Source organism: Gavia stellata, chromosome 2 (assembly GCF_030936135.1).
Source record: "Gavia stellata isolate bGavSte3 chromosome 2, bGavSte3.hap2, whole genome shotgun sequence".
In the NCBI taxonomy this organism is placed as follows: domain Eukaryota; kingdom Metazoa; phylum Chordata; class Aves; order Gaviiformes; family Gaviidae; genus Gavia; species Gavia stellata.
This window is the reverse complement of record NC_082595.1, coordinates 100,142,726-100,155,165: the sequence shown is the minus strand read 5'-3', so window position 1 is coordinate 100,155,165 and position 12,440 is coordinate 100,142,726. Positions and strand designations below refer to the sequence as shown.

Here is a 12,440-nt window from a genome sequence, read left to right as displayed (position 1 = left end):
CTCAAAAGCATCAGAATCTTTTAAAAAAAAGGCTATTTCTGTAACCAGTAAATCATACAAAAGGTCTTTCCTGATGTTTGTGCCATATTTTTTCCCCAAATAATGTGATAAAACATATTGCTGTATGTCAGTGGTGCATTTGAATGAATAATTTTAAATAACTATGTTACGGGGGGAGAGGGAAGGTGGGAAAAAAGGTATTTTTTGAACTCACCAATTTCCTCTTCCGGTGCAATGTAATTTCTCATAATTGTTCTGAGTTTTACAACACTTTCTAAAATAGTGAACTAGAAAACTTCCAAGCCATCTTTTGCTTGTTATTCATGGATCACAGTTCTTTACAGTAATATTTTCATTTCAGGCAATACAAAACCCCAATGATATCCAGCTGCAAGAAAAAGCATGGAATTCAGTATGTCCTCTGGTTGTAAGGCTGAAGCGCTTTTATGAGTTTTCACTCAGATTAGGTGAGCTCTGTTTTATTAGGCTGCTTATGTATAAAGAAATAGGAAGTTTCTTTTTCCACAAACTTTTAAAGGGTTATTATTCTTTTTGTTTGATATCAAGAGACATTTAACTGCAGTTGCATTTATTGAGGCATATTTTTAATCTTCATTTAATTTCAAAATTATCATAGTTTGTTAGTTTGTCACTTAAAATAAATCTGCATTATCTAAATAGAGTACAAGCAAAGAGCGTGATAAAACTGTATAAAGTTTTTCTCTGGTGCCTGCCACTCTTCTGCACTTCACTGGTTCGTATTGTATTAATGCAGTTTATTTTTTGTAATTTGGATCCTTCAGAGTTTAAGAGGAATGTAAACCGATGATAGTATTTTGAGACTTTTTAAAAACAGGGATAACAAGGGAAGAAGGGTATCAATAAACTCTCTCACAGAGTGAAAATCCAGAGTTGTGCATGTCTTACACTTACTTTGTCATCCCTACAAATGCAAAAAATTAATTACTCCTTGAATTAGGACTCTGGAAGAGAACCAGTGTGCAAAAATTTATTCATAAAGTGGGAGAGTTCCTAATGCAAGGGAATTCTTCTATACCATCCTGCTTACTAAGTCTTTCACTTTTTGACTTACGCTAGTAATTATAGCTGCGGCAGCTGAATTACATTGCTATCAGTGCCTGAGAGTACACTTTTAGTAACAGAGATACGAGAATAATCTCTATACTGAGCTGATGGCTGATTGGGGAAGATGAAAGAGAAAGAGTTGAAGATCTGAACGCAAGAAAAATGCTTTCTCTAGAATTTTCGATAGCGAAGCCAGACAAAGGGTGATAAAAAGGGAAAAGAGCTCAGTAATACAAAATGGAGAGAAAATGGTAGAGAGCCTGAAGAGGCAGGTGTCTTTGACTCGTGTTTCTCCCCTTAGAATAGTAAGAAAAAGCATTTCTACTAGGGCTCTGCATGTTCAGAGGGTTCCTTCCCTTCAAACAAAGTGCATTTAGATACTTACTTAAAACTTTGTCATAATGATGTGGACTGAATAGAATTTGTGCTTCTGAATTTCATTCAGAGAAAGCCCTGCAGAGCTTACTGGAGTCCTTGACGTGCCCACCTTATACTCCGACTCAGCACCTGGAACGGGAACAGGCTCTAGCGAAAGAGTTTGCAGAAATCTTACATTTTACTCTTCGTTTTGATGAACTTAAGGTTAATAAAATCTTTTAATACGTGCTGATTTTTTCCATGTATTTTGAACCAAAACTGATTATTTCCTATTTGTCTTCCTCTAAGATGAGAAACCCAGCAATTCAGAATGACTTCAGTTATTATAGGCGGACAATAAGTCGCAACAGAATAAACAACATGCACGTAAGTAAATAAAATGTGATCTGTTGTTCACACTGAGGTATTTATCAGTGTGCATTTATACCATTTGTGGTAATGTTTTTTCTTTCGATTCACTAGCTGTCATGTTCTCTCCTTCCCACCAAGAGTTTAATCAGCAGTCCAGATGAAGTGGTTAGAGTGGAACTATTCATGCAACAATCTGCTTGCTGACACGAGCATGCACTGTATCTTTTTCTTGCTGCCGGCAAGATTTTAAAGAGTTTTACTGACTATTTTTTGTCATGTTTTCATCAGCTAGACATCGAGAATGAAGTAAACAATGAAATGGCCAATAGGATGTCCCTGTTTTATGCAGAAGCCACACCAATGCTGAAAACACTCAGTAATGCAACTACACATTTTGTATCAGAAGTAGGTAATGGGGGAGAAAAAGTCTAATACAGACATTCTTGATTTTAATTTTACAAGATGGTTTACTGAACAATGGCTGTTTTTAACCCTTCTAGAACAAAACGTTACCAATTGAAAATACGACGGACTGTCTAAGTACTATGGCTAGCGTATGTAAAGTCATGTTGGAAACACCGTAAGTTTTATCTTAAATTTTGTTTTTCTTGTATGAGAGAATTTGTATTGTATTTTAAGTAGCCACCTGGGATAAACACATTTTTTTCCTAATTAATTCCTGTATGTTTGCCTTAAGTTGTTATCACATTTGTATAAAAAGCATGACCTGGTATTAGAAAGCCTGGCCTCCTGTTTTAACCACCTTATGATACTGTTCATGAATCAGCATTGAGTTTTGTTAGGGAGAGCTCACATGGTTAGCCTGTGTTTCAACAAAAGGTTAAAATACAAGTGTAATCTTATGTGCTCATAGGCTTCAGTGTCTGTGTCGAGTCTAACCAGGGCCACAGGCCAGCTACTGTCTCTTGATTGCCCACACTGCTCAGTTTTTAGCACACTTAGGGGCAAGATTTTGGCTTTTCCAAGTAGCACTTTCATAAATGATACACAGGGGCTATTTTGATCTGAGTAGATCTTTTTTGGATGTAGCCATCTTACTCTGGATATGAGAAACTTCAGCTGTATGGAAACTGTACAGTTGTTTTCTTAGCTGCTAGCATAGGTATAGCCAGTGGGGTAACTATTGTTTATGCATTTAGTCAAGTATTTTTTAAGTTAGATGTCTCTTTGAGTGGAAAACACATACAAGATAGAGTCAAGGTAATCTTCCTGTTTTTGAATTGTTTGTTCATGATGCCATGGAAAGGGTAGAATTCCTGAAGTATTGTGTTTGTTTATGAAAATTCTGGAGAAGTGTATGTAGCTGGTGGGACTCATCTCACAATCTCAGGGCATCATAGAAGTAGTCACTGAAAAGTAACCTTATGTGTCAGCTCATTTTTTGGCAAAAGTAGAGAAACAGAAAGCTGTGAGTTGTCTACCAGAAGATTATCTGATACTTAGTTCTAATTGTGGGATAATCAAGCATTTTCACATCAAAATGTCTGTAGCCTTTAAATCTGTTCATGTTATGATGCTGTGTTATTTAGACAGAAGAATAAAAGTTGAAGTTATTCTAAACTGAGAAGTAGTATTGTACAGATTTTATTATTTTTAATGATATCTTTAAGTGAAAAAATCAAATTTTATATTGAAAACCAATGAACAACAGTAGACAAATCTATCTATTATCTACTTAAAATAGTATTTGTTAGAAAAATTCTGGTAACATGTTTTTCAGGATTTCTGTTTTTCTTTGCTGTAGTTAATTTTCCATTTCCTGATCATGGTTTCAGGGATTAGAGCTGATAGGGGCTGTCTTACCTGTGCCATCCATGTTCTTATTTTGGAATTGAAAAGTCAAAGAAAAACTGTTTGGAGTGAGTTCAGTTCAGTTCTATCTAGTGAGCTTCCACAACATTTTAGATGCTCGGTGAACCTGAGTTGCTGAAGTTGCCTATGGATGTAGAAAAGAGAAAGAGAGAGAGAGAGGGCAATGACTATGATCCAGCTAGGTGAAGCCCTAAACTTACTAGCTGCTGAAATTAGATCCCACTTAAATGTTAACTGTTTCAAAGTGGGAATTTAAGCAAAAAGAGTAGCTTTCCTTTGAGTTCCTGGTATGTTGTGTTTCTGAGATTAAACACAAGTATGATCAGTCTCCATCATTTTTCATGAACTATGGAAGTCTTCTGTGAAGCGATCACCTTAGACATTTTGCTGAAGTGAGGATCTGAACTGTGAAGGGGTATTAGAAGGGGTTTACTTTTCTTTATTTGCTTTCTAACCTTCCTTCTAAATTGACAAGGACTTACACAATTCAAAGATCTTTAAAATCTTACTGAGATTCATCTTCAACCTTAAAATTTCATGCACTCATAGTCTAGTTTGCAAAATTGTCCAGTAAAAAGTCAAGACTGTTTCTTTTGTTCTGTTTTCCAGAGAGTACAGGAGTCGATTCACCAGTGAAGAGACCCTTATGTTCTGCATGCGAGTAATGGTGGGAGTTATTATTCTGTACGATCACGTTCATCCTGTGGGAGCTTTCTCAAAGACATCAAAGATTGATGTAAGAGTGACTTTTCTTTAATATTCTGTAGGTTTGAGAATACTAGTCTGCAGCTTTTTTTCAGCCCAAGCTTATGACTTTGTATAATCATTTTAATTACTTTTGAATGGCAAAATTTAGAATTTGTCTTCACCTGCGTACTTTAATGTATCAGCTTGTTTGCAATCAAAATAAGGATCAGTCTTTTTTTCTTTGTATTTTCTTCCAGACACAGATACTCATTTGTCTTTGTTAGCTCTGCTTTTCTGCCAACTGTATGGTTACACTAAAATAATTTTGTATTACACTTACCCTGGAATAAGTTCTGCAGTCATAATTTTTTATTAATCATGTAATTTATTTATGCTGAAATGCTCATCTTTGGCAGTAGTCCTGTTGTAAATAAGCAGATATTCGACATTGTCTCTGCTTTGTCTGAGCTCTGAAGTAGTAGAACTGAAATGTTATTGTTGTAATGTTGATAATGAGCCTTCAGTTTTAGCTTTGGCATGACCAGTCACAAGGAAATCAACCTTATTTTTTCATCTGAGGTATTGCAAGCACACACAAAAAAGTACTCTTATTTTTACTACATGTTTTTACAAACCTAAATCTCATGCACTATGTCTTTCAGCAGAAATAAGCTGTAATTCATGAAAAAAGATGCTAACTCCTTCCCTTTACAAGAGACCTTACTTCAAAAGAAAAGAAAAAATATAGATATATTATTGTGCTCCATGACAGTGAGTCTTCGTTAGCATTTTTCATCTGCAGATATCAGTATTTTACCACATCTCCTCTTTGACTCTGATTTACAGAGGGAAAGATATGTCACAAAGAGGTGAAATGATTTGCTCAAGGTCATGCAGCACATAGAGCCCAGGAACTGAATGCAGACTTCCTGACTTCTAATTCAGTCTCTTGCCTACAGAGACAACACAAGTAAAATTTTGATAGGACCCAAATATACAATGTGTGTACTCTGTTCCTCATTTATCCTAAAGCCCCGTAGTCTTACAGGGTAGTTACCTAGATGTAAGTGGGAGGCAGGAGATGTATGACTCAGTTTTCAAAAACAAGTTACATGGTCCCAAATCTTACTTCGCCTAATTAGTTTAGTGATTCTTCTCTAATAAAAAAACCCAACCTTATAATATTTCAGATTATGAGTTTGTTTTACTGTGAAAAACAATTCTTTTCTCAAAACTAGTCACTTCTTGGGAGCCATGTCAAGAGAATTTCAGGGACAGTGGAACAAATGACCCTTTCCTTACTCTTTCAAGACTGGAGATTGTATTTCAAGCTGTTAATTACAGGCTCCTAGCTTAGACAACCTAACAGCTTCTCTCTCTTTTTTGACTGTTTTAGGGATTCTGATTCTAACAAAACCGGAAAAGAATGGTTTGAATTTTTATCCCCTTTGAGTTTGTCTGATCTGATCTGATGGAGCATGTAAACCTGTACTGAGGGATGTGAATATAGTTTTGAGTTTCTCTAGTTCAGGAAAAGTGACTGTGTCACCTCAAAACATGTGCTGCTACCCTGAGAATTTCATCTGATCTCCTATTTGCAAAGCTAGGTTTATCTTCCAGGTAGAAATGAGCCAACTGAGCAGTGATCAGTGATTGTTAGGTTGGTCATTGTGCAGGAGGCTGAGTTACATTTTCCAAATCATTTTTATTGGCATCTACATGGAGCCTGACTTCAGTTAAGTATTTCATCATCCACTTCCATAATAAGGCAGAGTTGATCTTTAGCTGCAAAGAAAATACTGGCATATAGATTTAGCCCTGTAATGGGATTTGGAAAATTAGGAGGTTCAAATCTTGACTGTGCTATGTCTTTATCTGTCATTTTAAATAAGATGGAATTCACCTAGACTAATTTCTGGATAGCTTTTAGATGTCTTCATAGCAATGGGAAGAAATAGGTACTTCCAGAGCACGATTCACTATATATGAAAGTATATTCTGAATACGATAGAGGAATTTCCTATTTCTCTTTATTGACTAGATAGGGAGCCTGTATAGCAGGTCAAATGAGTTCTACCTCTGCTTTCTCTGGTTATTTCCCCTTTTGTAAATTTGGACAGAGTTTCAGCCTGTTTTTTACAGTCTCCACGAAGATGTTCATTCAGTGTGGTATTTAAAATCAACATCATGGACTTCTTATCTCAGATTAAACTTGTAACCACTAGTTATAAAACAAGTCTTAAGTTATCACCAGTTAGGTTTACAACTAAAAAGTGAATACTGAAAATTGCTTCCTTGTGTGCAACCATAAAAATAAAAGTCAAGGTTGAAACATCTCTTCTGATAGTTGCTAACAGCAATAACATAGAACTGTCTTCCAAAATCTCTTTTTTTAGCTTGTATCAGCTTTCTTGATGTTGGACTTGGAGAAATTCATGTGCAAGTTAAAATATATACACTTGATATATAATTTACTATCTACAAACACTTATTAAAGCTGATGTTATTTTCTCAAAAGTTAGGTTTTTAACTTAAGATAATTTTTAATAAGTTGTAATGCTTTTATTGTGTTATATAAAGCAGCATTAACACTCAGTAGGAAAAAAAACCTGCCTGTCTTTGGTGGAATTTTTCCTTGTTTTCAGCGAGTGCAATTCATATATTATTGTTCAATAGTGGCATGCTTCTGTTCCCAGATGAAGGGATGCATAAAAGTTTTAAAGGAACAACCACCTGATGCTGTGGAAGGACTTCTGAATGCTCTCAGGTATGTGTGGAATAATTGTTTGATTCAGCCTTAACAAATTCCTCTTATTTTTCTCCCAGTCTCTTTGTATTTAAGAGTTTTCACCTTAGAAGCTTGATTTATTAGAAAAATTGTCCTTTCGGGTTTGCCTTCATCACCTGGGGTTTTCCTAAGTAATATTAATTTCTTTCAATGCCATTTCACTTTTGATAAGCAATGACTATTAATATTGGAAGTCATAATGTCCTTTTTCAGAGATACTTAAGGTTTGTTTTATCACCTAAAACTTAGCCATCTAAAAGGTAAACAATACATTGAAGGTAAACAATGTATCTAAGCTAAGATTTGTTATATAAAATACCCCAGCAACTAGAACATTTTAGAAGCGAAGAGTAGAATTTCTATTTCTCAAACCCTTGATACGTCCCTTCTCTGTTTCCCTGTGATTTAGTAAGAAATTTTTTTTTTTCTAATTTTGCTAAATGGTACAACTTGAAGAAAACAGCAACCTAAATCCCAACCCTGTAGCTAAGTGTTTAAGGTTCTGTCTTGGGAAGTAAGACACAGTGGTCTGACGCTTCTCTGAAGGGAGTCTTAGTACCAAGTTTTTCAGAGCTGTATTGAGTTCTGTAGCTGTTGAATGCTTGGATAGAGTGGGAACTGCAGCCATAACCACCTCCATATGTGCTTATCATGTCTTTTGAATTAAAACTGATGCGGAGTTAAATCCTACAGGTATCAGGTATGTTTTGAATTTATGTGATGATTGATCTCTCTGCGAACATAAGCAGTGGAGAATGTTTGGGCTTAAATGGAAAAAAAAAACCACTAAAGCTCTTCAGCCCTCCCAAGGTATTCCCAAAAGTGTAACACAGCACCACACAAACTCTGCTGGTTACAAAATCAAAAAAAAATAGAAAACCCTCTGTGTGATGGTACATTGGAAGATGTAAAGGTACAGGACATTTAAGAAAGCTGCTTAAAATTAGACTTATAGATTATGCCAAAATTCAATCTAGATTCCTAAATCCTTTTAGTATTTACCCTATTTCTTATGTCTTTCCATGTTTTTTTACTTCTTTTGAGGCTTTTAACTGAAAAAAAAAGATAATTTTGTCCCAAAATAATGACAATGTCATAGATGGATGGCAAATGGTTTTTAGCCAGGATTTAGCCATAATTCCCCACCTATTAACAGGGAATAATTTATTGCAAGGGGTATTTAGAAGATAAAGAGCACCAGACTATTAGCAGTTAAATTCCAGTGGTCAGTGACTAGAGGAACATGTAAGTTCCTCCTTTGTGTAATGGAACTGCACTGATTTCAAAAACAGGCACGAAGTTTCCAGACTTTTCTAATCCCTGTTCATTTTATAAAATATTGTTTTAACTTCTAATTTCTAGGTTCACTACAAAACACCTGAACGATGAATCTACTTCAAAACAAATTCGAGCTATGCTGCAGTAGTATCCTGAGACAGTAGATGTTTGTATTGATCACAGAAGATGTGTATGTTTACATAATTTAATACAGTTTGATGTTAATACTTGTGTGTATTTACATAACCATTTTCTTCACATTGCTAAAATATATGAATCTGTTCATAACCTGACTGACTTTATATAGTGCAGCTTAAGTTTTTATGCTAGCCTTTATCTTTTGACTTTTAAAATACTTTTTTACTTAGATACTTCAGCTACAACAGTTTATCTGTACATTTTAATCCTTAAACACCTTCTCTATCAGAGAAGCAAGTAGTGGTAAAGACAAAATGGAAATCAAATAAACTGAAATGTCAAAGATACCACAGAAAAGGAACTTTAAGGACAGAGGAAGTTAATATAAGAGAAAGTAAAATTCATTGGATATGTTTTAAGAACATGTGCACAGTTTTTTAGTCAGTTAGTTTTAGGATCTCATCAAACTCATATGAATAGGAGAATACCTGAATGTTCATTACTCTCATAAAATACCGTGTCTTTCCTGTAGTAAGTGGAGATCCACGTAATTTTAAGGATTATGTGCTGGCTGACATCCAAAAACGTATTGCAAAGAGGTCATTTTACCTCTTTTATTAAGTATAACCTGTACCTTTCAACCATTGAGGAAATTAATATCCTCTTTCAGATTCAATATAAATAAACAGAAAATGTGTTTTAAGACCATTGCTAGATTTTGAAAATTCTGTACTATTTTGTTAGATATAGAAAGGAAAGGGAAAATACTAATGCCTTGACTTCACTAGAAAGGGTTTGTCAGTGTAAATATATCATGATGAACATTATCTCTTAGACGGCTCTACCTGGTAAGTAATTTTTTTACTGATAAAAACCATTATAAAGCAGAACACGCTTCTGTAGCAGCAAACTTCCCTAGTATCAAATTGACCTCATCAGACTAGGGATAATATAAATAAGTTTTAAGAGATGAGCTGTTCTTTGCCACTCCATCAAGTTCCTTGATAGTATTATTCATTAGATGATTCAGAGTCAACACAGAAATATATAACAGCTGACTGCTCTTCATTGGTTTTTGAGACGTGATTGGTGCTTCAAGGAGTTGAGTTCCTTGCTGAGTTGTTTGTTCTTACTTTCTAGTAATTTTTGCAGTAAATGGAATAGAAATACTTTGCCAAAAGCAGCAAACTGCTCATGCTCTGTTAAGTGTGTCTTCTGGGTGGTCTGCAGTTGCTGTACATGTTCTTGCAGAGGTCACGTTCTGAAAATGTGTTCGATTTTGTGTACCTTGCTTGCATGTATGTGTGAAAACTCCAGTGCTTTTGCACAGATTCAGATTTGTATTTGCTTATTCCTGTGTACGTAAATCAGGGTTTGTGTGCTGTCACTGGAATTTTCATGCATATCACTTCTAAAAACATATACCTTAAGATTTTGAAGATGTATTTCGTCTGCTGAAACTCGGCTGCACTGTGACAAATTCAGTTGTTGAACTCAGTCCTTTAACAGTATTAATACCATGAGTTCTTTGGAGTAGGAGTTGCCTTAGAGTTTATTTCTGAGCAGAACGACCACTATGAGGTTTCTCAAGCCTCATCAGGACTCATAGGCACCAACGTTGCATGTGTCGTGATAGTGGACAGCACCTCAACTCCAGTGTTCATGTCACACATCTGCAGTTGTAGCAGCAGATCGCTATATTGTCAGTAACAGAATTAGAAATCACGCTATTTTTTTTCTTTTTCTGGAAGCAGTGATCACACTGCTTTTTCACAGTAGTAAATCCACTGTTTACAAACTCCATTTTTAATGGGGGGACATTTACAAATGTATATTAGGGGAAATCCTGCTTTGTTCATAGTCACTTCCAGTTAGGTAAATCTAGGTGGATGACAGGTCATTCTGTTGAGCTTTGGTAACTAAAGTTAATACATGCTTTACATGCACTTATTTGTCAAACAATGAAGTCTTATCTTTAAGTAGCCCAGAGGAAAGCTATTTGTCACTTGTATAATAAAAATGTAAACCTTAAAGCATTCTGCGAGTTGTCGTGTGCTGTTTGCCGAAGTCACTGAATTTCTTTGCCTGCTATGATGTTTTTGTACAGAAGTTTGTTTGAAATAATAAAAAGTTTGGTACAGTAAGCATTGGGTCTGTCTGTATTTAGAGACAACATAAACAGGTTGAGAAGTATCTCATTTAAAATTTTGGATCTGAGATATAGTAGGCTCACCTTTATGTATCCAGCTTAATTAAAAAGCATTTAAAGTGTTTCACTTGTATTCCGTAACAATATAACCTCACATCACTTAAATAATTCCTGGATTTTTCTGACGATTCTTGACACTTGTCTGTCATCTTGACCAGGCGAAGTTGTTGATACTGCTTTACAGAGTAGAGGGCATGAATCCCTTCTATGACTTTTGTGTCTTCACATGAGTCATGCTAGGCTATGGTGGCCATCTCAGGTTGCATTTATAATCAATAAGGTCACCAGAGGATGATTCATTTAATCTTAAGATAAGTGCAAATGAATTGCTTTAGGAAGAAGAGCTATGTTGACTAATGATCAAAGTTATTGATCTCCGTTTTGTCAGTGTTTCTTCTTATTTTGGCTCATCATTATGTAAGAATACATGTTTGTAGTATGATAAATATTTAAGCCTTGTAAAGACAGCATTTCAGAATGTGCATAAATGAGTGTGACTAGTTTGGGTCAGTACAGCCCTAAAATATTTGCTTATTTTGTGGTGGAAGAAAATACTATTTCAGGGTGGTATGAATTTGAAAGACTAGCATTTGCTGCTACAAACGAATGAGTTTGAAACAATTTATGGCTTCTAAGCTTTCTGCTGCTACTAAGCAGCTGTCATGAAGGATAGTTACTAAGATTATATTTACTGGTGTGTGACTGACCATATCACTCAGATAAATTATCTAATGTTTTCCATGTCTACTAAAATTTACAAAGCAACAAAAAATCTTCTCTATGTTGCTTTCTATGTTGTATTTCAACTAAATTTAAACTGGAAATAGTATATAAGATGACTTGCGTTCTTACGTTTACTCTGAATTCAAGTAGGACATAAATTCTTCATATGAAATGGTTTCTCTTCCCCCTCCCCCATTGACTTCTTGAGAAGTTTAATAGAATCAATATATTCCTGCAAAAATACAGTGCCAGTTAGGTGGATGCACATTTGGGAAATAGTGCATCATTTTTTCATGCCACATCTGGTTTTGGCCAAAAGCAGTACAGATTCTTGTCTGTCCAATTCCCAGTCTGTCAAGGTCCCTCTGAATGACAACACAATCGTCTGGTGTATCAACAGCTCCTCCCAGTTTTGTATCATCTGCAAAATTCCTGTGGTTAGAAGTTAAACAGTATTGGTCCCAGTATCAACCACTGGGGTACACCACTAGTGACTGGCCTCCAGGAGGATTTTGAGCTGCTAATCACAACCCCATTTGAGCCTGGCAGTTCAGCCAGTTCTCAATATACTTCACTGTCTGTTTATCTCATCCATATTTCATCCATTTGTCTATGAGGGTGTTGAGGGAGGCAGTGTCAAAAGCCTTGCTAAAGTCAAGATAAACAAGCCTTCAGTGACATCGGCCAGCTCTCTCAGCATTTGTGGTGCATCCCATCTGGCCCCAAAGACTTGTGCATGTCCAGTTTGTTTGAATGTTCCCTAACCAGATCCTTCTCCGCCAAGAGTAAGTCTTCCTTGCTCCAGCCTTTCTCTCTGGTCTCAGGGGTCTGGGATTCCTGAAGGTAAATCCCACCATTAAAGACTGAGGCAAAGGCGGCACTGAGTTCCTTTCTTTGTCACCAGGACCCATATGCCATTTAGCAGCAGGCACACATTTTCCGTAGCTTTCCTGTTGCTGCTGATATACC

At 35.9% G+C, this 12,440-nt stretch overlaps 1 protein-coding gene across 3 annotated transcripts in view; it reads left to right on the top strand.

The window, feature by feature from the left end:
* The window catches only part of CYRIA (CYFIP related Rac1 interactor A), a 40,262-nt gene extending 29,598 nt beyond the window's left edge, over window positions 1-10,664 (top strand). For 2 of the 3 annotated variants that reach the window (XM_059829294.1, XM_059829303.1), the window contains exons 4-11: window positions 362-467; window positions 1,532-1,668; window positions 1,753-1,830; window positions 2,104-2,220; window positions 2,316-2,395; window positions 4,258-4,384; window positions 7,032-7,102; window positions 8,486-10,664. In XM_059829294.1, coding sequence (XP_059685277.1) covers window positions 362-467; window positions 1,532-1,668; window positions 1,753-1,830; window positions 2,104-2,220; window positions 2,316-2,395; window positions 4,258-4,384; window positions 7,032-7,102; window positions 8,486-8,549 — 780 coding nt within the window. In that variant the 3' untranslated portion in view covers window positions 8,550-10,664. Of the gene's footprint in view, window positions 1-361; window positions 468-1,531; window positions 1,669-1,752; window positions 1,831-2,103; window positions 2,221-2,315; window positions 2,396-4,257; window positions 4,385-7,011; window positions 7,103-8,485 lie in introns of those variants that run through there. The other variant, XM_059829311.1, reaches the window with a different exon arrangement.
* The last annotated feature ends 1,776 nt before the right edge of the window (window positions 10,665-12,440 follow it).